Source organism: Agelaius phoeniceus, chromosome 36 (genome assembly GCF_051311805.1).
Source record: "Agelaius phoeniceus isolate bAgePho1 chromosome 36, bAgePho1.hap1, whole genome shotgun sequence".
Classification (NCBI taxonomy): Eukaryota; Metazoa; Chordata; class Aves; order Passeriformes; family Icteridae; genus Agelaius; species Agelaius phoeniceus.
This window is the reverse complement of record NC_135300.1, coordinates 2,350,256-2,371,644: the sequence shown is the minus strand read 5'-3', so window position 1 is coordinate 2,371,644 and position 21,389 is coordinate 2,350,256. Positions and strand designations below refer to the sequence as shown.

Below are 21,389 nucleotides of genomic sequence, written 5' to 3'. Positions count from 1 at the left end.
GAGAAATTTCTGTGATTTTTAGGGAGAAATTTTGGGATTTTTAGGGGAAAATTGCTGGGATTTTTGAGACTCATATCCCATATTTCGAGGGAAACTATTCCACAGGAACACCCCAAAAATTCCTGCAATCTTTGCGGCTCAAATCCCAAATTTTCCACCTCCTATCTCAAAATTTTTTTGGGGGTGAAAAACGTTTTGAATCCGTGGCAAAATTTGCTGAATTCCCAGAATTTTGGAGCTTTTCGCCAACGGTAAACTGAGGCGGGGGGGGGGGGGGGGGGGGGGGGCTTTCAGCCCTAAAATCGCCGATTTTTAAGGGAATTTCACCGGGGTTTTTGCACGGAAATTCCCGCAGGGATTTTTGTTTTGTTTTTCACCCATCGGTGGCGTTTTTACCCCCGAACTGGATCCTCTCCAGCAGGTCCTTGTAGGGCAGCTCGGGCAGCGCCAGCCGCCGGCACAGCTCCCGCTCGGGCCCCGGCAGCCCCGGGCGCAGCGCGAAGCCCAAGATGGCGCCGGCTCCGGGCGGCTGGAACGGCCTCAGCGCCCGCTCGGCGATGGCGCCCGCGGGCACGGGGCCCCCGCCCTGCAGGCAGCGCCCGGCCAGGGCCCCGCGCCGGCGCCGCAGCTCGGCCGCCTCCCGCCGCAGCCGCTCCAGCCCGAAGGCCCGCGCCTGCCGCCAGAAGCTGCGGTTGAAATGCGAGTAGAGCGCCCAGTCCAGAGAGTTCCAGGCGCGCAGGCGCCGCAGCTGCTCCGGCGTCACTTCCTGGGCGGAGCCGCGCGAGTTGTGAGGGAACAGATCCACCGAGTCCTGCGGCCAGCACAGGCGGTGCCGCAGCAGCACCAGGGACTCGTCGAAGCGCTCGGCCAGCAGCACCAGCGGGAAAACGCGCTCCAGGCCGCCCAAAAGCTCCGGGATCTGCCCCGGATCCACCGGCTCCGGGAGGCCGAAGTCGAACCACTGCAGGTTGCGGGCGTAGTGGTTCCCGCGCTGGCCCGCGCGGAAGAAGCGCTCGGGAGCGGCCAGGAAGGCGCCCAGGGACGGGGAGTTGCGGAAGGCCGGGGCGGCCGCGCGGAAATAGGAGAAGGCGGATTCGGCCACGGCGCCCGGGTCGCGCACGATGGAGAAGTAGAAGGAGTCGTTGGGCATCACCCGCTGCACCTGCGGCACCGCCCGCAGGTTGGGAGGGATGAGAAGTTGTGACGCCGTTTTTTTTCCCCCAATTTTTTTAGGATTTTTGGGGATTTTTTCCTGATTTTTTCATGGGTTTTTAAGGATTTTTTGAGCAGATTTAGGGAGAATTTGCTGGGATTTTTTCCTGATTTTTTTGGGATTTTTCCCTGATTTTTTGGGATTTTTTCCTGATTTTTTCCTGATTTTTTAAGGATTTTTGGAGGGATTTTTTTAGCAGATTTAGGGAGAATTTTCTGGGATTTTTTCCTGATTTTTTGAGCAGTTTTAGGGAGATTTTTTTGGGATTTTTTACCTGATTTTTTAAGAATTTTTTGAGGGATTTTTGGAGCAGATTTAGGGAGAATTTTCTGGGATTTTTTTTTGGGATTATTTTCTGATTTTTTTCTAGGATTTTTTTTTCTGATTTTTTTCCCGATTTTTTCATGGGTTTTTAAGGATTTTTTGAGGGATTTCTTGAGAAGATTTAGGCAGAATTTTCTGGGATTTTTTTCTGATTTTTAATGGGTTTTTAAGGATTTTTTTGAGGGATTTTTGAGCAGATTTAGGGAGAATTTTCTGGGATTTTTTCCCGACTTTTTAAGGATTTTTTGAGGGATTTTTGGAACAGAATTAGGGAGAATTTTCTGGGATTTTTTCTGATTTTTTGGGATTATTTTCTGATTTCTTTCTGGATTTTTTAGGGATTTTTAGTGGATTTTTAAGAGTCTTTTATCCCAATCCCGGTAGTTTTTTGCCCAAAATCCCCGTTTTTTCCCCCCAATCCCGGTTTGTGTGTTTCCCCCCAGTCCCCAGTTTGTGTTTTTTGCCCAAAATCCCGTTTTTTCCCCCATTTCCCCCTCACCTCGCTGAGTTTGAAGCGCATGTGGTGGCAGATGATGTCGAAGCAGGGCCTGCCGGGCCGGAAACCTCCCCGCAATCCCGGTGTAGTTTTTTCCCCTTTTTGCCCAAAATCCCCGTTTTTTCCCCCCAATCCCGGTTTGTGTTGTTGCCCCAAACCCCAGTTTGTGTTTTTTGCCCAAAATCCCGTTTTTTCCCCCCATTTCCCCCTCACCTCGCTCAGTTTGAAGCGCATGTGGTGGCAGATGATGTCGAAGCGGGGCCCGCCGGGCCGGAAGCCTCCCCACAATCCCGGTGTAGTTTTTTCCCCTTTTTGCCCAAAATCCCCGTTTTTTCCCCCCAATCCCGGTTTGTGTTTCCCCAAACCCCGTTATTTTGCCCAAAATCCCGTTTTTTTCCCCCATTTCCCCCTCACCTCGCTGAGTTTGAAGCGCATGTGGTGGCAGATGATGTCGAAGCGGGGCCCGCCGGGCCGGAAGCCTCCCCCCAATCCCGGCAGTATTTTTTTCCCATTTTTTTCCCATTTTTCCCCCAATCCCCGGTTTGTGTGTTTTCCCCCAAACCCCAGTTTGTGTTTTTTGCCCAAAATCCCGGTTTTTTGCCCCATTTCCCCCTCACCTCGCTGAGTTTGAAGCGCATGTGGTGGCAGATGATGTCGAAGCGGGGCCCGCTGGGCCGGAAGCCTTCCCCCAATCCCGGGTTGTATTTTTGCCCAAAATCCCCGTTTTTTCCCCCCAATCCCGGTTTGTGTTGTTGCCCCAAACCCCAGTTTGTGTTTTTTGCCCAAAATCCAGTTTTTTTCCCCCATTTCCCCCTCACCTCGCTGAGTTTGAAGCGCATGTGGTGGCAGATGATGTCGAAGCGGGGCCCGCCGGGCCGGAAGCCGCGCACGCGCTCGGCCCGGAAGGGGGCGGGGTAGCCGAACTGGTAGCGGTGGGGGAGGGCGAAGCGCAGCCCTCGCGATTCCCCGTATCGCGACAGGAGGTTCACCACGCTGCTGCCGCCCGTCTTGTGCGTCTTCAGGAACACCACGTGCGAGCGCGGCCGGCACCGCGGCGCGGCCGGGGCCCTGCGGGCAGCGCGACAGCGGCGATATCGCGAGAGCCGCGCACCGGAAGCGCCGCTGAAAAATCGCGAGATTTGGGGCCCCAAAAGGCCCCGGGTTTGCGCCCGAAATCTCGGGATTTCCCGTCTAAATTCAAGTTTTTCACACCCCAATCTCGATATTGCATCCAGATATCGCGATAGTTGTCCCTAAATCCCGGTATTTGTCCCCAGAATCTCAGGATTTCCCCGCTAAATTCAGGTGTTTCACATCCCAATCTTGATATCGCACACGGATATCACGATAGTTGTCCCAAAATCTTGGGATTTCCCCTCTAAATTCATCCGTGTCTCGATATCGCACATGGGTATCGTGATATGTGTCCCTAAATCCCGGTATTTGCCCCCAAAATCTCGGGATTTCCCCCTCTAAATTCAGGTGTTTCACATCCCAGTCTCGATATGGCACCCGGATATCGCGACATGCGTCCCTAAATTCCGGTATTTGCCCCAAAATCTCGGGATTTCCCCTCTAAATTCATCCGTGTCTCGATATCACACAGGGATATCGCGATATGCGTCCCTAAGTCCCGACATCTGCCCCAAAATCTCAGGATTTCCCCTATAAATTCATCCGTGTCTCAATATCGCACCCGGATATCGCGATATGTGTCCCTAAATCCCGACATTTGCCCCAAAATCTCGGGATTTCCCCTCTAAATTCAAGTTTTTCACACCCCAATCTCGATATCGCACCCGGATATCGCGATATGTCTCCCTAAATTCCGGTATTTGCCCAAAATCTCGGGATTTCCCCGCTAAATTCAAGTTTTTCACACCCCAATCTCGATATCGCACACGGATATCGCACTAGTTGTCCCTAAATCCCGGTATTTGCCCCAAAATCTTGGGATTTCCCCTCTAAATTCATCCGTGTCTCAATATCACACATGGATATCGCGATATGCGTCCCTAAATCCCGACATCTGCCCCAAAATCTCAGGATTTCCCCTATAAATTCATCCGTGTCTCGATATCGCACCCGGATATCGCGATATGTGTCCCTAAATCCCGGTATTTGCCCCAAAATCTCGGGATTTCCCCTCTAAATTCAGGTGTTTCACACCCCAATCTCGATATGGCACAGGGATATCGCGATATGTGTCCCTAAATCCCGGTATTTTCCCCCAAAATCTCGGGATTTCCCCGCTAAATTCAAGTTTTTCACACCCCAATCTCGATATCGCACACGGGTATCGCGATATGTGTCCCTAAATTTCGGTATTTGCCCCCAAAATCTCGGGATTTCCCCTCTAAATTCAGTTGTTTCACATCCCAATCTCGATATGGCACAGGGATATCGCGATATGTGTCCCTAAATCCCGGTATTTGCCCCCAAAATCTCGGGATTTCCCCTCTAAATTCATCCGTGTCTCGATATCACACAGGGATATCGCGATATGCGTCCCTAAATCCCGACATCTGCCCCAAAATCTCGGGATTTCCCCCTCTAAATTCAAGTTTTTCACACCCCAATCTTGATATCGCACACGGGTATTGCGATAGTTGTCCCTAAATCCCGACATCTGCCCCAAAATCTCGGGATTTCCCCCTCTAAATTCAAGTTTTTCACACCCCAATCTCGATATCGCACCCAGGTATCGCGATAGTTGTCCCTAAATCCCAACATTTGCCCCAAAATCACCCCTGGGATTTGGGATTTTCCCGGGGATTTGGGGTCTCCCCTTCAGGATTTGGTTTTTTCCCGGGAATTTTGGGGTTTCCCCCCTGGAATTGGGGTCTCCCATGGGGGATTTTGGGGTTTTTTGGGGTCTCTCTGTGGGATTTTGGGGTCCCTGTGGGGATTTTGGGGTCTCTCTGTGGGATTTTGTGGTTTTTGGGGTCCCTGTGGGATTTTTGGGGTCTCTCCTGTGGGATTTTGGGGTTTTTTGGGTCCCACCTGTGGGATTTTGGGGGATTTCAGGGTTTTTGGGGTCCCACCTGTGCCGGAAGGGGCCCCCCAGGGTTTCTATGGGATTTTGGGGTCTCTGTGGGGTTTTTGGGGTCCCACCTGTCCCGGAAGGGCCCCCCCAGCGTTTCTATGGGGTTTTTGGGGTCTCCCCTTTGGGATTTTGGGGTTTTTTGGGTCCCACCTGTGGGGTTTTGGGGGTTTTTGGTGTTTTTGGGGTCCCACCTGTGCCAGAAGGGCCCCCCCAAGGGTTTCTATGGGGTTTTTGGGGTCCCTGTGGGGATTTTGGGGTCTCTCTGTGAGATTTTGGGGTCTCTGTGGGGTTTTTGGGGTCTCACCTGTGCCGGAAGGGCCCCCCCAGGGATTCTATGGGGGTTTTTGGGGTCTCTCTGTGGGATTTTGGGGTCTCCCCTTTGGGATTTTGGGGTTTTTGGGGTCTCTGTGGTGTTTTTGGGGTCTCTCTGTGGGATTTTGGTGTTTTTGGGGTCCCACCTGTGCCGTAAGGGCCCCACAAGGGTTTCTATGGGGTTTTTGGGGTCCCTGTGGGGTTTTTGGGGTCCCTGTGGGGATTTTGGGGGTTTTTGGTGTTTTTGGGGTCCCACCTGTGCCGGAAGGGCCCCCCCAGGGTTTCTATGGGGTTTTTTGGGTGTTTTTGGGGGATTTTGGTGTTTTTGGGGTCCCACCTGTGCCGGAAGGGCCCCCCCAGCAGCCCCAGGGTGAAGCTGAGGGCGATGAAGGCGCCCAGGGCGGCCCCGAGGGCGGAGAGGCGGCGACAGCCGGGGGGGGGCTTCATCCTGGGGGCTGCGACCCACGGACGGACGGACGGACGGACGGACAGGGTCAGCCTAAAACCGGCCTGGGGATGGACAGACGGACAGACAGAGAGACACAGACAGACAGACGGACAGGGTCAGCCTAAAACCGGGCTGCGATGGACGGACGGACGGACGGACAGGGTCAGCCTAAAACCGGCCTGGGGACGGACAGACGGACAGACAGAGAGACACAGACAGACAGACGGACAGGGTCAGCCTAAAACCGGCCTGGGGACGGACAGACGGACAGACAGAGACACAGACAGACAGACAGGGTGAGCCCAAAACCGGGCTGGGACGGACGGATGGACACAGACAGACAGACAGAGAGACAGACAGACAGGGGTCAGCCCAAAACCGGGCTGGGACAGACAGACGGACACAGACAGACAGACAGAGACAGACAGACAGACAGGGTCAGCCTAAAACCGGGCTGGGACGGACAGACAGAGACAGGGTGAGCCCAAAAACAGCCAGGGGATGGACAGACAGACAGACAGAGAGGGTCACCCCAAAACCGGTGTCCCCAAATCCCTTTTCCCCCCCGATCCCAAATCCCTTTTCCCCATAATCCCAAATCCCTTTTCCCATTCCTGCTTTCCCCCCCGATCCCAAATCCCTTTTTTCCCGATCCCAATCCCAAATCCCTTTTCCCCCGATCCCAAATCTCTCTTTATTTCCCCGCGATCCCAAACCCCTTTCCCCCCCATCCCAAACCCCTTTTCCAGATCCCTTTTCCCCGATCCCAAATCCCTTTTCCCGATCCCGATCCAAAACCCCTTTTTTTCCCCCCGATCCCGAATCCCTTCCCGTCCATCCCAAATCCCTTTTCCCGATCCCGATCCCAAATCTCTTTCCCCCGATCCCAAATCCCTTTCCCCATCCCAAACCCCTTTTCCCGATCCCTTTTCCGCGATCCCAAATCCCTTTTTTTCCCCCCGATCCCAAATCCCTTTTCCCATTCCTGCTTTCCCTCCCGACCCCAAACCCCTTTTCCCGATCCCGATCCCAAATCCCTTTTCCCCCCATCCCAAATCCCTTTTCCCGATCCCGATCCCAAATCCCTTTTCCCCCCATCCCAAACCCCTTTTCCCGATCCCTTTTCCCGATCCCGATCCCAAATCCCTTTTCCCCTTTCTCCCTCTCACCGCGGCCTCGCTCAGCTCCGCCGCATCCCGGGATCGGCTCCGGGGGCTCCCGGCGCCCCCAGACCCGGGCGGGGCCCCCAAACCCGGGCGGGACCCCCAAACCCCCGGGCGGGGCTCCCAAACCCCCTGGGCGGCCCCGGAGTTCCCGAAATTCCCGCAGTTCCCGGAGAAGTTCCCGAAGAAGTTCCCGATCCTTCTCTCCCCGGCCCCGCAAAGTTTTCCCCTTTTGTGCCCGGCCCCGCCCCGGGACGGCCCCGGCGGGCGGAGCGGGCCCGGGATGGGGAAAGGGGATTTGGGAACGGGGCGGGGGCGGGAAAAGGGATCGGGAAAAGGGATTTGGGAACGGGGCGGGGGCGGGAAAAGGGATCGGGAAAAGGGAAAAAGGATTTGGGAACGGGAAAAGGGATTGGGAATGGGGGGAAAGGGATTTGGGAACGGGGCGGGGGCGGGATGGGGAAAGGGGTTTGGGAAAAGGGATTTGGAATCGGGAAAAGGGATTTGGGAACGGGATCGGGAAAAGGGATCGGGAAAAGGGGGGGAAAGGGATCGGGAAAAGGGATTTGGGATTCGGAAAAGGGATTTGGGAACGGGATCGGGACTGGGAAAAGGGATCGGGAAAAGGGATTTGGGAACGGGAAAAGGGATCGGGAAAAGGGGATTTGGGAACGGGGCGGGGGCAGGACTGGGAAAAGGGATCGGGAAAAGGGGATTTGGGAACGGGGCGGAGCGGGCTCGGGATGGGGAAGGGATCGGGAAAAGGGAAAAGGGATTTGGGAACGGGAAAAGGGATTGGGAAAGGGGTTTGGGAATGGGAAAAGGGATTTGGGATTGGGATCGGGACTGGGAAAAGGGATCAGGAAAAGGGGTTTGGGATCGGGATCGTTTGGAAAAGGGATTTGGGATCGGGGTGGGGTTTGGGATTTGGGATTTGGGGTCAGAGTCGGGAAAAGGGATTTGGGATCGGGGTTTGGGATTTGGGATCGGAGCGGGAAATGGGATCGGGAATAGGATCAGGAATGGGGTTCGGGGCCAGGAATGGGATCCAGACCTCCCAGATCCCCCCAAACCCCAAATTCCCGTCAGAATCCCCAAATTTTGGGGGTTTTAGGGACCCCCCAGTCCATAAAGAACCCGAATCTACAGAGAACCCCCGACCCCCTGCCGCCCTCCCAAACCCTTACAGCTCCCCCCCGCCCCCTACATCCCCCCCAAACGCCAAATTCCCGTCAGAATCCCCAAATTTTGGAGTTTTTTGGGTTTTTTGGGACCCCCCCCCCCCCCCAACGGAGCGGCCCCGCTGCGGTTTTGGCGCCACGCGTCACGTGACCGATGTGACCACGCCCACTTCGCCACAGCGCGGCGCGCCTTCAGGCCACGTGACCGCGCGTAGCCACGCCCACGTAGGCTGGGGCACGTGGCGGGCGCCATTTTGTTTTGGCGCGAAGCGAGGCAGGCGTGAGGTGGGGCAGTTTCGGCGGGGTTGTCCGGGGGGAGTTTTTCAGTTTTTTCCGGACTTTCAGCCCCGTAAAGGTGAGGGAGGGGCACGAGGGGTTCGCAGGTTCCTTGAGAGGGGTTTTGGGGAGCTGAGAGGCTCCGACCCCGCCCCTCTGTGGGAGCCGAGGGGTTTTTGTGAGGGGGGGGGTTCACTCCCTTCATTCCAGAGGAGTTTTGTGAGGGGGGGAGCTCATCCCTGCCCCTCAAATTGCGGTTTGGGGGAGTCTGAGAGACCAAAAAAGGTCCCGACTTTCTCTGTTTGAGAGATTTGTGAGGGGAGGCTTCACTCTCCTCATTCCAGGGGGGTTTTGTGAGGGGGGGACTTCACCCTCCTTAAATTGGGGTTTGGGGGGTCTGAGAGGCTCTAAAAGATCCTGATTTCCTCTCTTTGAGAGATTTGTGAGGGGCAGCTTTAGTCTCCGCACTCCAGAGGGGTTTTCTGAGGGAGAGCTTCACCCCCACTCCTTAAATTGGGGTCTGGGGGGGCTCTCAGAGGCCCCTTGGTGTGATCCAGGGGGGTTGGGGATTTTTTTGTTGGATTTTTCAGGGGTTTTGACTCCACAAATATGAGGGAAGGGCTTCATTCACATCCGGAATTGTGACCTGAGGGGATTTTGGGGTCCCACCCGTCACTTTTCCCTTTTGAGGGAATTTTGAGACTCTCACCCCTCACTTTTCCTTTCTGAGGGCATTTTGAGCTCCTTTTCTTTTCCCTGAGGAAATTTTGAGCTTTCTACCCCTCACTTTTCCCCTTTGAGGGAATTTTGGGCTCCCTGTCTTTTCCCGGAGGGAGTTTTGGGAATCCCACCCCTCATTTTTCCCTTTTGAGGGAATTTTGAGACTCTCACCCCTCACTTTTCCTTTCTGAGGGCATTTTGAGGTCCCTTTCTTTTCCCTGAGGGAATATTGAGCTTTCTACCCCTCACTTTTCCCCTTTGAGGGAATTTTGGGCTCCCTGTCTTTTCCCTGAGGGAATTTGGGAATCCCACCCCTCATTTTTCCCTTTTGAGGGAATTTTGACGCTTCCACCCCTCACCTTTCCCTTCTGAGGGAATTTTGGGCTCCTCTTCTCCTGAGGGAACTTCGGTGCTCCCACCCCCCATTCTCTCCTCTGGGTGGGTCCCAGCCTTAGAGACCCCCCCAGAATTCCCTTTTCTCCCCTTTTCTCCCCGTTTTCCCCCTGTTTTCCCCATTTTTTCCCTATTTTTCCCCCCTTTCCCAGCTCCCCCATGGCTCCCCGCCGCTCCCCCCGGCTCCGTCCCTCGGGCTCCTCCTCAGGATCCTCCTCCGGCCCCGCTCCGGGATCGGCCCCGCGGAGCGGCTCCCCCAGCTCCCCGTGAGTTCCTTGGAATTGTCCCAAAACCCCTCTCGTTCCCCTTTCCCCGATCACTTCCCCCAGTTTTCCCACAATTTCTTTATTTCTGACCCATTTTTCCCCCCGTCCTAGCTCCTTTTTAGCCCGCTTTTTCCTAGTTCCAGCCCCATTTTCCTCAGTTTTTTACAGTTTTTTTTTCAGTTTCTCCCCATTTTCCCCGTTTTTCCTCATTTTCCCCTCATCTTCCCCACCTTTCCTTCATTTTCCCCTTATTTTCCCCATTTTTTCTCTCATTTTCCCCCCGTTTTTCCCTCATTTCCCCCTCGTTTTTCCCCTCATTTTCCCCGTTTTTTTCCCTCATTTTCCCCATTTTTTCTCTCATTTCCCCCCCCTGATTTTCCTTTTTTTCCCCATTTCTCCCAATCCCATCCCTTTTTCCCCCTCATTTTCGCAATTTTTCTCCCATTTTCCCCCCGTTTTTTCCCTTATTTTTCCCCTCGTTTCCCCCTCATTTTCCGTATTTTTTCTCCCATTTTCCCCTTATTTTCCCCTCGTTTCCCCCTCGTTTTCCCCATTTTTTCTCTCATTTTCCCCCGTTTTTCCCTCATTTCCCTCCTGTTTTTCCCTTATTTTTCCCCTCATTTCCCCCTCATTTCCCCCTCATTTTCCGCATTTTTTCTCTCATTTTCCCCCCCTCACATCCCCCATTTTCCCTCATTTCCCTGTTTTTCCCCATTTCCCCTATCCCATCCCCTTTTTACCCCCCTCTTTTCCCACCTCACCCCCAAAATTCCCGGTTTTTCCCCCCAAATCCCCTCAGGGAATTCCCGGACGGTTCCGACTCCGGCAGCGACTTCGAGGCCTCCCTGCGGCCCCGGAGCAAGCGGGGCCCGCCCCGAGGAGCCCCCGGCAGCCTCGTAAGTCCCCAAATCCCCCATTTCTGAGGGAATTTCCACCCATTTCCCCTCATTTTTGTTCATTTCCCACCCATTTCCCCTCATATTTGTTCATTTTCCCCGATTTTCGCCGATTTTCCCGCCTTTTCCCCTCAGGCCCCGAAGCGCTCCCGCGTCTCCGGCGGGGACGGGCGGGACCCGGAGGAGAATTCCCTGTTCGAGGCCGTTTTTTTCGGGCAAAGTGGCCACGGAGGTACCGAAAAAGTGGAAAAAAAACCCTTGGGAGGTTCCCAGAATTCCCAGGATTTCCCCCAAATTCCCTTTTACCCCTCAAATCCCCGTTTTTCTCTCAAAATTCTCGCATTTTTCCTCTCAATTTCCCGGTTTTCTTTCACGGAAATTCAGGATTTTTTTCTTCCAGAATTTTGCTTTTTTTCCTCAAAATTCCTGGTTTTCCCCCCAAAACTCCTGATTTCCCCTCAATTTCCCATTTTCCCCATGAAATTCCTATTTTTTCCCCGAAATTCCCGATTTCCCCCCGAAATTCCTGTTTTTCCCTGAAATTCCCGTTTTTCCCCTTGAAATTCCCATTTTTTTCCCCTAGAATTCCTGTTTTTCCCTGAAATTCCCGTGTTTCCCCTTGAAATTCCCATTTTTTCCCCTTGAAATTCCTATTTTTTCCCCTTGAAATTGCCTTTTACCTCTGGAACTCTTTTTTTCCCTGAATTTTCTGCGTTTTACCCCCAAAAATCTCCAGATTTTTCTCCTTCCTTAAACCCCTGCGTGTTTTCCCTTAAAATTCCTTTTCCTTCCCTGCAAAATTCCAATTTTTCCCCCTACAAAATTTCAATTATTTTTCCCCAACCCATTTCCATCTTTTCCCCAAAATTCTCTTTCCCCTGAAATTCTCTTTTTTCCCCTTGAAATTTATAATTTCCCCCCCCTGAAATCTCAATTTTTCCCCTCATAAAAATTTGATTTTTCCCTCCCAAAATTCACATTTTTCCCTCCAAAACTCCCAATTTTTTCCCCAAAACTCCCGTTTTTTCCCCTAAAATTCATTTTTTTTCCTCCCAATTGCCCTTTTTTCCCTAAAATTCCCTTTTTTGCCCCAAACTCCTGCCCAGACCCTGGTGGATGAGTGGCTGGAGTGGTACCGGCGGGACCGGGAGCCGGCGTTCCTGGAGCTGCTCAACTTCACCGTGCGCTCCTGCGGCTGCAGGGGTGAGAAAAATGGGGTGAAAAACGGGGAAATTGGGAAAAATGGGGTAAAAATGGGGAAAATGAGGGGAAAAATGGGGAAAAATGGGGAAAAATGGGGAAAAACAAGGGAGAAATGAGGGAGTTGCTGGAGCTGCTCAACTTCACCGTGTGCTCCTGCGGCTGCAGGGGTGAGAAAAACGGGGTGAAAAACGGGGAAATTGGGAAAAATGGGGAAAAATGGGAAAAATGAGGGAAAAAATGGGGAAAATGAGGGGAAAAATGGAGAAAAATGAGTGAAAAAATGGGGAAAAAATGGGGAAAAACAAGGGAGAAATGAGGGAGTTGCTGGAGCTGCTCAACTTCACCGTGCGCTCCTGCGGCTGCAGGGGTGAGAAAAATGGGGTGAAAAACGGGGAAATTGGGAAAAATGGGGAAAAAGTGGGAAAAATGAGTGAAAAAATGGGGAAAAATGGGGAAAAAATGGGGAAAAATGGGGAAAAAATGGGGAAAAATGGGGAAAAAATGGGGAAAAACAAGGGAGAAATGAGGGAGTTGCTGGAGCTGCTCAACTTCACCGTGCGCTCCTGCGGCTGCAGGGGTGAGAAAAATGGGGTGAAAAATGGGGAAATTGGGAAAAATGGGGAAAAATGGGAAAAATGAGTGAAAAAATGGGGAAAAATGGGGAAATGAGGGGAAAATGGGGAAAATGAGGGAAAAAATGAGGGAAAAATGGGGAAAAAATGGGGAAAAACAAGGGAGAAATGAAGGAGTTGCTGGAGCTGCTCAACTTCACCGTGCGCTCCTGCGGCTGCAGGGGTGAGAAAAATGGGGTGAAAAACGGGGAAATTGGGAAAAATGGGGAAAAAATGGGGAAAATGAGTGAAAAAATGGGGAAAAAATGGGGAAAAACAAGGGAGAAATGAGGGAGTTGCTGGAGCTGCTCAACTTCACCGTGCGCTCCTGCGGCTGCAGGGGTGAGAAAAACGGGGAAAAAATGGGGAAATTGGGAAAAATGGGGAAATTGGGAAAATGAGGGGAAAAATGAGGGAAAAATGGGGAAAAATGAGGGGAAAATGGGGAAAAACAGGGGAAAAATGAGGGAAAAAATAGGGAAAAACGAGGGAAATGAGGGGAAAAATGAGGGAAAAAATGGGGAAAATGAGGGGAAAAATGGGGAAAATGAGGGGAAATGAGGGAAAATGGGGTTAATGAGGAAAATGAGGGGAAAATGAGGGGGAAAATGGGAAAAAAGAGGGAAAAAATGAGGAAAATGAGGGAAAAAATGAGGGGAAAATGGGGATAAATGAGGGAAAAAATGAGGAAAATGAGGGGGAAAATGAGGGAAAAATTGGAAAAAATGGGGAAAATGGGATTGGGATGAGGGCAAATGGGGAATCCTGGGCATTCTGGGGTTGGGAAATTGGGAATTGTGGGGCTGGAATTGGGAAAAATGGGGAATTTGGGCATTCTGGGCTTGGGGAATTGTGGAATTTGGGCATTCTGGGCATTCTGGGCTTGGGGAATTGTGGAATTTTGGGGTTTTGGGCTTGGGGAATTGTGGAATTTTGGGATTTTGGGCTGTCAGAAAAGGAATTTTTGGTGTTTCCAGGCGTGGTGACCCCGCAGATGTTCCGGGAGCTGCAGAACTCGGAGATCATCCGCAGGCTCACCGAGACCTTCCAGGAGGTACCGGGAAATTCTGGGAATTTGGGATTTTCTGGGAATTCTCTGCCAATTTTGGGCTTTCCAGGGAATTTTCCACCTTCCCCCTGCAATTTTTGGCGTTTTTCTGTGGAATTTTTGGCGTTTTTTCCTGGAATTTTTGGCGTTTTTTCCTGGAATTTTTGGCGGTTTTTCCCTGGAATTTTTGGTGCTTTTTCCTGGAATTTTGGGTGTTTCCCTGGATTTATTTGCAGGCCTCCCCGGAGTCCCCACTGTCCTTGGATTTTTGGTGTCTTTTCCCTGGATTCTTGGTGTCTTTTCCCTGGATTTTTGGTGTTTTTTCCTTGGATTTTTGGTGTATTTATTTATATTTAATTGTTTATTTGGATTTATTTCCAGGCCTCCCCAGAGCCCCCTCTGTCGCTGGATTTTTGGTGTCTTTTCCCTGGATTCTTGGTGTCTTTTCCCTGGATTTATTTCCATTTCTGTATTTCCAGCACTCCCCACAGTTCCCATTGTCCATGAGCTCCCATCCCTGGCCCTGCTTCCCTTCCAGTTTCTCAGAGCTCCTGGTTCTGGGTGGATTTTCAGTGGATTTTCACTGAATTTTCACTGAATTTTAGTGGATTTTCACTGAATTTTCACTGAATTTTAATGGATTTTCAGTGAATTTTTAATGGATTTTCAGTGAATTTTCGGTGGATTTTCAGTGAATGTTTACTGAATTTTCAGTGATTTTTTAGTGAATTTTCAGTGAATTTTTAGTGGATTTTTAGTGAATTTTAGTGGATTTTCAGTGGATTTTCAGTGATTTTTTTAGTGAATTTTCAGAGGATTTTCAGTGAATTTTCAGTGAATGTTTATTGAATTTTCAGTGGATTTTCAATGCATTTTTTGCTCTATAAATATTTATTTTATATTTATATTTCCAGCACTCCCCCCAGTTCCCATTGTCCCTGAGCCCCCATCCCTGGCCCTGGTTCTGCTCTGGTTTCTGTGCCCTCCTGGCAGGGCTGGTTCTGGGTTGATTTATGCACAAATTTCTATTTTTATTTTTTATTTTTATGTTTATTTTAATTTATATTTATATTTTAATGTTTATTTTTAGGATTCCCCAGAGTACCCCCTGTCCATGGACTCCCCTCCCTGGCTCTGGTTCTGCTCTGGTTTCTGTGCCCTCCTGGCAGGGCCGGTTCTGGGTTCATTCATGCGCAAATTTCTATTTTTATTTTATTTTATTTTTATTTATTTTTATTTTTATTTTTATTTATATTTATATTTTAATGTTTATTTTTAGGACTCCCCTCAGTACCCTCTCTCCATGGACTCCCCTCCATGGCCCCGGTTCCGCTCTGGTTTCTGTCAGCTCCTGGCAGGGCCGGTTCTGGGTTGATTTATGCACAAATTTATATTTATATTTATATTTATATTTATATTTATATTTATATTTCCATTTCCAGGACTCCCCAGAGTACCCCCTGTCCCTGAGCTCCCCTCCATGGCCCCGGTTCCGCTCTGGTTTCTGTGCCCTCCTGGTGTCCCTGGTGTCCCGTGGGCAGCAGCGGGAGCTGCAGGACGGGTTCCTCATGGATTCATGAATACATTCACATTTATATTTATATTTTTAGGATTCCCCAGAGTACCCCCTGTCCCTGAGCTCCCCTCCCTGGCCCCGGTTCCGCTCTGGTTTCTCTCAGCTCCTGGCAGTGCTGGTGCAGCGTGGGCAGCACCGGGAGCTGCAGGACGGGTTCCTCATGGATACATTCACATTTATATTTTTATTTATATTTTTAGGACTCTCCCCAGTACCCTCTCTCCATGGACTCCCCTCCATGGCCCCGGTTCCGCTCTGGTTTCTCTCAGCTCCTGGTGTCCCTGGTGTCCCGTGGGCAGCACCGGGAGCTGCAGGACGGGTTCCTCATGGATTCATGGATACATTCACATTTACATTTACATTTATATTTTATATTTTTAGGACTCCCCAGAGTACCCTCTCTCCATGGACTCCCCTCCCTGGCCCCGTTTCCGCTCTGGTTTCTCTCAGCTCCTGGCAGTGCTGGTGTCCCGTGGGCAGCAGCGGGAGCTGCAGGACGGGTTCCTCATGGATTCATGGATACATTCACATTTATATTTATATTTTCAGGATTCCCCAGAGTACCCTCTCTCCATGCACTCCCCTCCCTGGCCCCGGTTCCGCTCTGGTTTCTCCCAGCTCCTGGCAGTGCTGGTGCAGCGTGGGCAGCAGCGGGAGCTGCAGGACGGGTTCCTCATGGATTCCCTGCTCTCGTTCCTCACGGGCCTGGCCGACTCCCAGGTGCGCCCGTTCCGCCACACGGGCACCCTGGCAGGTGGGGCTGCCCCGCTCCTGCCCTGGCCCCTCTTTTTCTGCTTTTCCCACTTCTTTCCTGATTTTTCCTCTTTTTTCCTGCTTTTTCTCAGCTTTTTCCCCTTTTTTTTTCTTATTTTTTATTGGTTTTTTATGATTTTTTCTCTCTTTTGTTTTCTATTTTTTCTTGGTTTTTCTCACATTTTTCCCCTTTTTTTTCTTATTTTTTATTGGTTTTTCATGATTTTTTCTCTTTTCTATTTTTTCTTGATTTTTCTCACATTTTTCTCTTTTTTTCTTATTTTTTATTGTTTTTTTCACTATTTTTTCTCTTTTTTTTTCTATTTTTTCTTGTTTTTTCTCACTATTTTCCTGCTCTTTTCTCTCAATATTTTCCACTATTTTTTCCCTTCTTTTCTTGGTTTTTCTTGGTTTTTTCCTGTTCTTTTTCCTGATTTTTCTCTTTTCTGTTTTCCTCGTTTTTCTCTGCTTTTCCTCCTTTTTTTCCTGTTTTTTCGCACTTTTCTCCTCTTTTCTTTTTCTTGTTCTTTTACCCTGTATTTTCCCTTCTCCTTTCCTTGGTTTTCCTTGTTTTTTACTATTTTTCCTCTTTTTTTTTTCTTGTTTTTTTACCCTGTTTTTCCCCTCCTCCTTTCCTTGGTTTTTCTCATTTTTTCCCATCTTTTTCTTTTCTGTTTTCCCATTTTTTCCCCAATATTTTCCCCAATATTTTCCCCCAACATTTTCCCCCAATATTTCCCATTCCCCCCAATATTTTCCCATTTTCCCCCAATATTTTCCCCAATATTTTCCCCCAATATTTCCCATTTCTCCCCCATATTTCCCATTTCCCCCCCATATTTCCCATTTCCCTCCCATACCTCCCCATATTTACCATTTTTTCCCATTTTCCCCCGTTTCCCCCCCCATATCTCCCCATTTCCCCGTTTTTTCCCGTTTTCACCCCCCATATCTCCCTATATCTCCCCATTTCCCCCATTTCCCCCAATATTCCCATTTTTTCCCCCGTTTTTTCCCGTTTTCCCCTGTTTTCCCCCCATATCTCCCCATATTCCCCTATTTCCCCCCCAATATTCCCCATTTTTCCCCATTTTTTCCCGTTTTCCCCCGTTTTCACCCCATATCTCCCCATATTTCCCCCGTTTTTTCCCGTTTTCCCCTGTTTTCACCCCCCTATCTCCCCATATTTCCTATTTTTCCCCTTTTCCCCGTTTTTGCCCCAATATTTCCCATTTTCCCTGTTTTCCCCTGTTTTCACCCCCCATTTTTACCCCATCTCCCCCATTTTTCCTGTTTCCCCCCGTTTTCACCCCATATTTCCCCCCATTTTTCCCATTTTCCCCGTTTTTCCCCATATTCCCCATTTTTCCCCGTTTTCCCCATTCCCCCCCAATATTCCCATTTTTCCCATTTCCCCCCCATATTTCCCATTTTCTCCATTTTCCCCGTTTTTCCCCCATTTTCACCCCATTTTTTCCCGTTTTCCCCCCCAATATTCCCCATTTTTCCCCCCATTTTTCCCGTTTTTCCCCCATTTTTACCCCATAATTCCCATTTTTCCCATTTTTCCCCGTTTTTCCCCCATTCCAGCGCTGAAGGTTCTGAGCGCTCTGGTGGAGCTGGCGCTGGGGCTGGGCCGGCAGCAGCGGAGCTGCGAGCGCCTCCTGGCGGCCGAGCGGGGAAAGGAGCCCGGCCTGAGGGGCAGCGAGCGCCTGGAGACGCTGAGGGACAGGCACGGCCAGGTGGGCACGGAATGGGGAGAAAAACCGGGATTTTGGGCAAAAACGGGGAGAAAATGGGGAAAAACACAAAAAAATGGGGAAAAATGGGAAAAAATGGAGCAAAAATGGGGGAAAAACGGGACAAAAATGGGGCAGAAAGAGCCCGGGCTGAGGGGCAGGGAGAGCCTGGAGAGCCTCAAGGACAGGCACGGCCAGGTGGGCAGGAAATGGGGAGAAAAAACGGGATTTTGGGAAAAAACAGGGAGAAAATGGGACAAAAACACGGGAAAAAATGGGGGGAAAAACGGGGGGAAACTGAGCCAAAACGGGGCAGAAAGAGCCCGGGCTGAGGGGCAGCGAGCGCCTGGAGAGCCTCAGGGACAGGCACGGCCAGGTGGGGATGGGGAATGGGGCCAGAAACTGGGATTTTGGGAAAAAACGGGGAGAAAACACGAAAAAACCATGAAAAAATGGGGAAAAACGGAGCAAAAATGGGGTAAAAGCACAAAGAAATGGGGCAGAAAGAGCCCGGCCTGAGGGGCAGGGAGCGCCTCGAGAGCCTCAGGGACAGGCACGGCCAGGTGGGGATGAAATGGGGAGAAAAACTGGGATTTTGGGAAAAAACAGGGAAAAAACGGGAAAAAAATGGGGCAAAAATGGGTAAAAAAATGGGAAAAAATGGAGCAAAAATGGAGCAAAAATGGGGCAGAAAGAGCCCGGCCTGAGGGGCAGCGAGCGCCTGGAGACGCTGAGGGACAGGCACGGCCAGGTGGGGATGGGGAATGGGGAGAAAAACCGGGATTTTGGGAAAAATGGGGAGAAAAACCCGAAAAAATGGGGGGAAAACACTAAAAAATGGGGAAAAATGGGGCAAAAATGGGCAAAAAAATGGGAAAAAATAGAGCAAATATGGGGGAAAAATGGGGCAGAAAAAGCCCGGCCTGAGGGGCAGGGAGAGCCTGGAGAGCCTCAGGGACAGGCACGGCCAGGTGGGCACGGAAATGGGGCCAAAAACCGGGATTTTGGGAAAAAACGGGGAGAAAACACAAAAAACCACAAAAAAAAGGGGGAAAAATGGGGAAAAAAACATGAAAAAAAAGAGAAAAAATGGAGCAAAAATGGGGGAAAGGAGCCCGGGCTGAGGGGCAGCGAGCGCCTCGAGAGCCTCAGGGACAGGCACGGCCTGAGGTGGGCACGAAACGGGGAGAAAAAACGGGATTTTGGGAAAAAACGGGGAAAAAACACGAAAAAACCATGAAAAAATGGGGAAAAATGGAGCAAAAATGGGGTAAAAGCACAAAGAAATGGGGCAGAAAGAGCCCGGCCTGAGGGGCAGGGAGCGCCTCGAGAGCCTCAGGGACAGGCACGGCCAGGTGGGCACGGAATGGGGAGAAAAACCGGGATTTTGGGAAAAAACGGGGAGAAAACACGAAAAAATGGGGGAAAAATGGGAAAAAACGGAGCAAAATGGGGAAAAAATGGAGCAAAAATGGGGAAATGGGGAAATAAGGATAAAGAGGGGAAATTGGGGAAGAAAACCCGAGAAAAATGGGGAAAAATTGAGGGGAAAATGGGGGAAAATCAGGTGTTGGGGGTTTTGGGTAAATATTGAGGGAATTTGGGGGGATTTTAGGTGAAAATTTGGGAATTTTGGGAACTTGGGATTTGGGGGGATTTTAGGTGAAAATTTGGGTTGTTCAGGGGGACTTTGAGGAAGTTTTGGGTGGGACTTGGTGGATTTTGGGTGGAATTTTTGGGGATTTTGGTGGATTTTGGGTGAAATTTGGGTGGAATTTTGGTGGATTTGGGTGGAATTTTGGGTGGAATTTTGTGGGATTTTGGATGAATTTGGGTGGAATTTTGTGAATTTTGGGTGGGATGTGTGGAATTTTGTTGGATTTTGGTGAATTTGGGTAGAATTTTTGGGGATTTTTGTGGGATTTTGGGTGGAATTTTTGGGGATTTTTGTGGGATTTTGATGGATTTTGGTGAATTTGGGTGGGATTTTGTGGGATTTTGGGTGAATTTGGGTGGGATTTAGTGAATTTTGGGTGGAATTTTGTGGGATTTTTGTGGGATTTTGGTGGATTTTTTTGGGAATTTTGGGTGGATTTGGGTGGAATTTGGTGGATTTTGGGTGGATTTTGGTGGATTTTTTTGGGAATTTTGTGGTTTTTGGGTGAATTTGGGTGGAATTTTGGGAATTTTGGGAATCGCAGCTGAGGGAGCAGCAGGAGGAGCTGGAGCTGCTGATGAACGGAATCTTCAAAGGCGTCTTCGTGCATCGGTACCGGTGAGAAAACGGGGAAAAACGGGGGGAAAATGGGAAAAATGGGGAATAAATGGGAAAAATGGGGGGAAAACAGGAAAAATGGGGGAAAATGGGAAAAATGGGGGGAAATGGGGGGAAAATGGGGAATAAATGTGAGAAAACGGGGAAAAACGGGGGGAAAATGGGAAAAAACGGGGGGAAAATGGGGAAAAATGGGGAGGAAATGGGGAATAAATGGGGGGAAAATGGGAAAAATGGGGAGAGAAAATGGGGAAAAATGGGGGAAAATTGGGAAAAACGGGGGGAAATGGGGGGAAAATGGGGAATAAATGTGAGAAAACGGGGAAAAACGGGGGGAAAATGGGAAAAACGGGGGGAAAATGGGAAAAACGGGGGGAAAATGGGAGAAAAATGGGGGGAAATGGGGAAAAGGGGGAGGAAATGGGGAGGAAATGGGAGAAAATGGGGAAAAACGGGGGGAAAATGGGGAAAACGGGGGGAAAATGGGAGAAAAATGGGGAGGAAATGGGAGGAAATGGGGAAAATGGGGAAAAACGGGGGGAAATGGGGGGAAATGGGAAAAACGGGGGGAAACAGGGAGAAAATGGGGAATAAATGGGAGAAAATGGGGAAAAACGGGGGGAAATGGGAAAAATGGGGGGAAATATGGGGAAATGGGGGAAAATGTGGAATAAATGGGGGAAAATGGGGAAAAATGGGGAATAAATGGGGGAAAATGGAGGGAAATGGGGAAAACAGGGAGAAAATGGGGAAAATGGGGGAAAACGGGGAAAATGGGGGGAAATTGGGAAAAATGGGGAGAAACGGGGAGGAAAACAGGGAATAAATGGGGGGAAATTGGGAAAAATGGGAGAAAATGGGGAAAAATGTGGGGAAATGGGAGAAAATGGGGGAAACAGGGAGAAAATGGGGGAAATTGGAGAAAATTGGGAAAAACGAGGGGAAAATGGGGAAAATTGGGAAAAATGGGGTGAAAATGGGAGAAAGTGTGGGAAATGGGAGAAAAATGGGGAAAAATGGGGAAATCAGGGAGAAAATGGGGGAAAATGGGGAAAAATGGGGAAAAGAGAAAATGAAGTGAGAAAATGGGGGAAAAACAGGAGAAAGGGGCAAAGGGGAGGGTTTGGGTGGATTTTGGTTCATTTTGATTCATTTTGGGTGGATTTTGGGGCATTTTGGGTGGATTTTGGTTCATTTTGGGTGGATTTTGGTTCATTCTGGGTGGATTTTGGTTCATTCTGGGTGGATTTTGGTTCATTTTGGGTGGATTTTGGTTCATTTTGGGTGGATTTTGGTTCATTCTGGGTGGATTTTGGTTCATTTTGGGTGGATTTTGGTTCATTTTCAGTGGATTTTGGTGCATTCTGGGTGGATTCTGGGTGGATTTTGGGGCATTTTGTGTGGATTCTGGGTAGATTTTGGGGGATTCTGGGTGGATTTTGGCTCATTT

General features: G+C 50.0%; 2 protein-coding genes across 4 annotated transcripts in view; one reads left to right on the top strand and one right to left on the bottom strand.

Annotated features, from left to right (window-relative positions):
- Positions 1 to 277: 277 nt before the first annotated feature.
- GAL3ST4 (galactose-3-O-sulfotransferase 4) lies at positions 278 to 7,129 on the bottom strand. Of its 3 annotated transcripts, none has more exons than XM_077193053.1 (4): positions 7,009 to 7,129; positions 5,729 to 6,018; positions 2,852 to 3,101; positions 278 to 1,162 (listed from the first exon to the last, which is right to left on the bottom strand). In XM_077193053.1, exons 2-4 carry the CDS (start codon positions 5,836 to 5,838, stop codon positions 374 to 376), a joined length of 1,149 nt encoding a protein of 382 aa, XP_077049168.1. In that variant the 5' UTR covers positions 5,839 to 6,018; positions 7,009 to 7,129; the 3' UTR covers positions 278 to 373. The 3 variants fall into 3 exon arrangements, with proteins under 3 accessions (XP_077049168.1, XP_077049167.1, XP_077049169.1); XM_077193052.1 differs by having other exon boundaries at positions 5,729 to 5,901; positions 7,009 to 7,110; XM_077193054.1 differs by lacking the exons at positions 2,852 to 3,101; positions 5,729 to 6,018; positions 7,009 to 7,129 and adding an exon at positions 2,037 to 2,560.
- Positions 701 to 21,389, top strand: part of LOC143696530 (cohesin subunit SA-3-like) — a 40,701-nt gene continuing 20,012 nt past the window's right edge. Inside the window, exons 1-9 of the mRNA XM_077193051.1 lie at positions 701 to 1,180; positions 9,725 to 9,838; positions 10,638 to 10,734; positions 10,870 to 10,966; positions 11,841 to 11,937; positions 13,526 to 13,602; positions 15,722 to 15,926; positions 17,516 to 17,667; positions 19,866 to 19,939. Of these exons, the coding sequence (XP_077049166.1) occupies positions 13,543 to 13,602; positions 15,722 to 15,926; positions 17,516 to 17,667; positions 19,866 to 19,939 (491 nt within the window). The 5' untranslated portion in view covers positions 701 to 1,180; positions 9,725 to 9,838; positions 10,638 to 10,734; ... (1 more) ...; positions 11,841 to 11,937; positions 13,526 to 13,542. The remainder of the gene's footprint in view (positions 1,181 to 9,724; positions 9,839 to 10,637; positions 10,735 to 10,869; positions 10,967 to 11,840; positions 11,938 to 13,525; positions 13,603 to 15,721; positions 15,927 to 17,515; positions 17,668 to 19,865; positions 19,940 to 21,389) is intronic.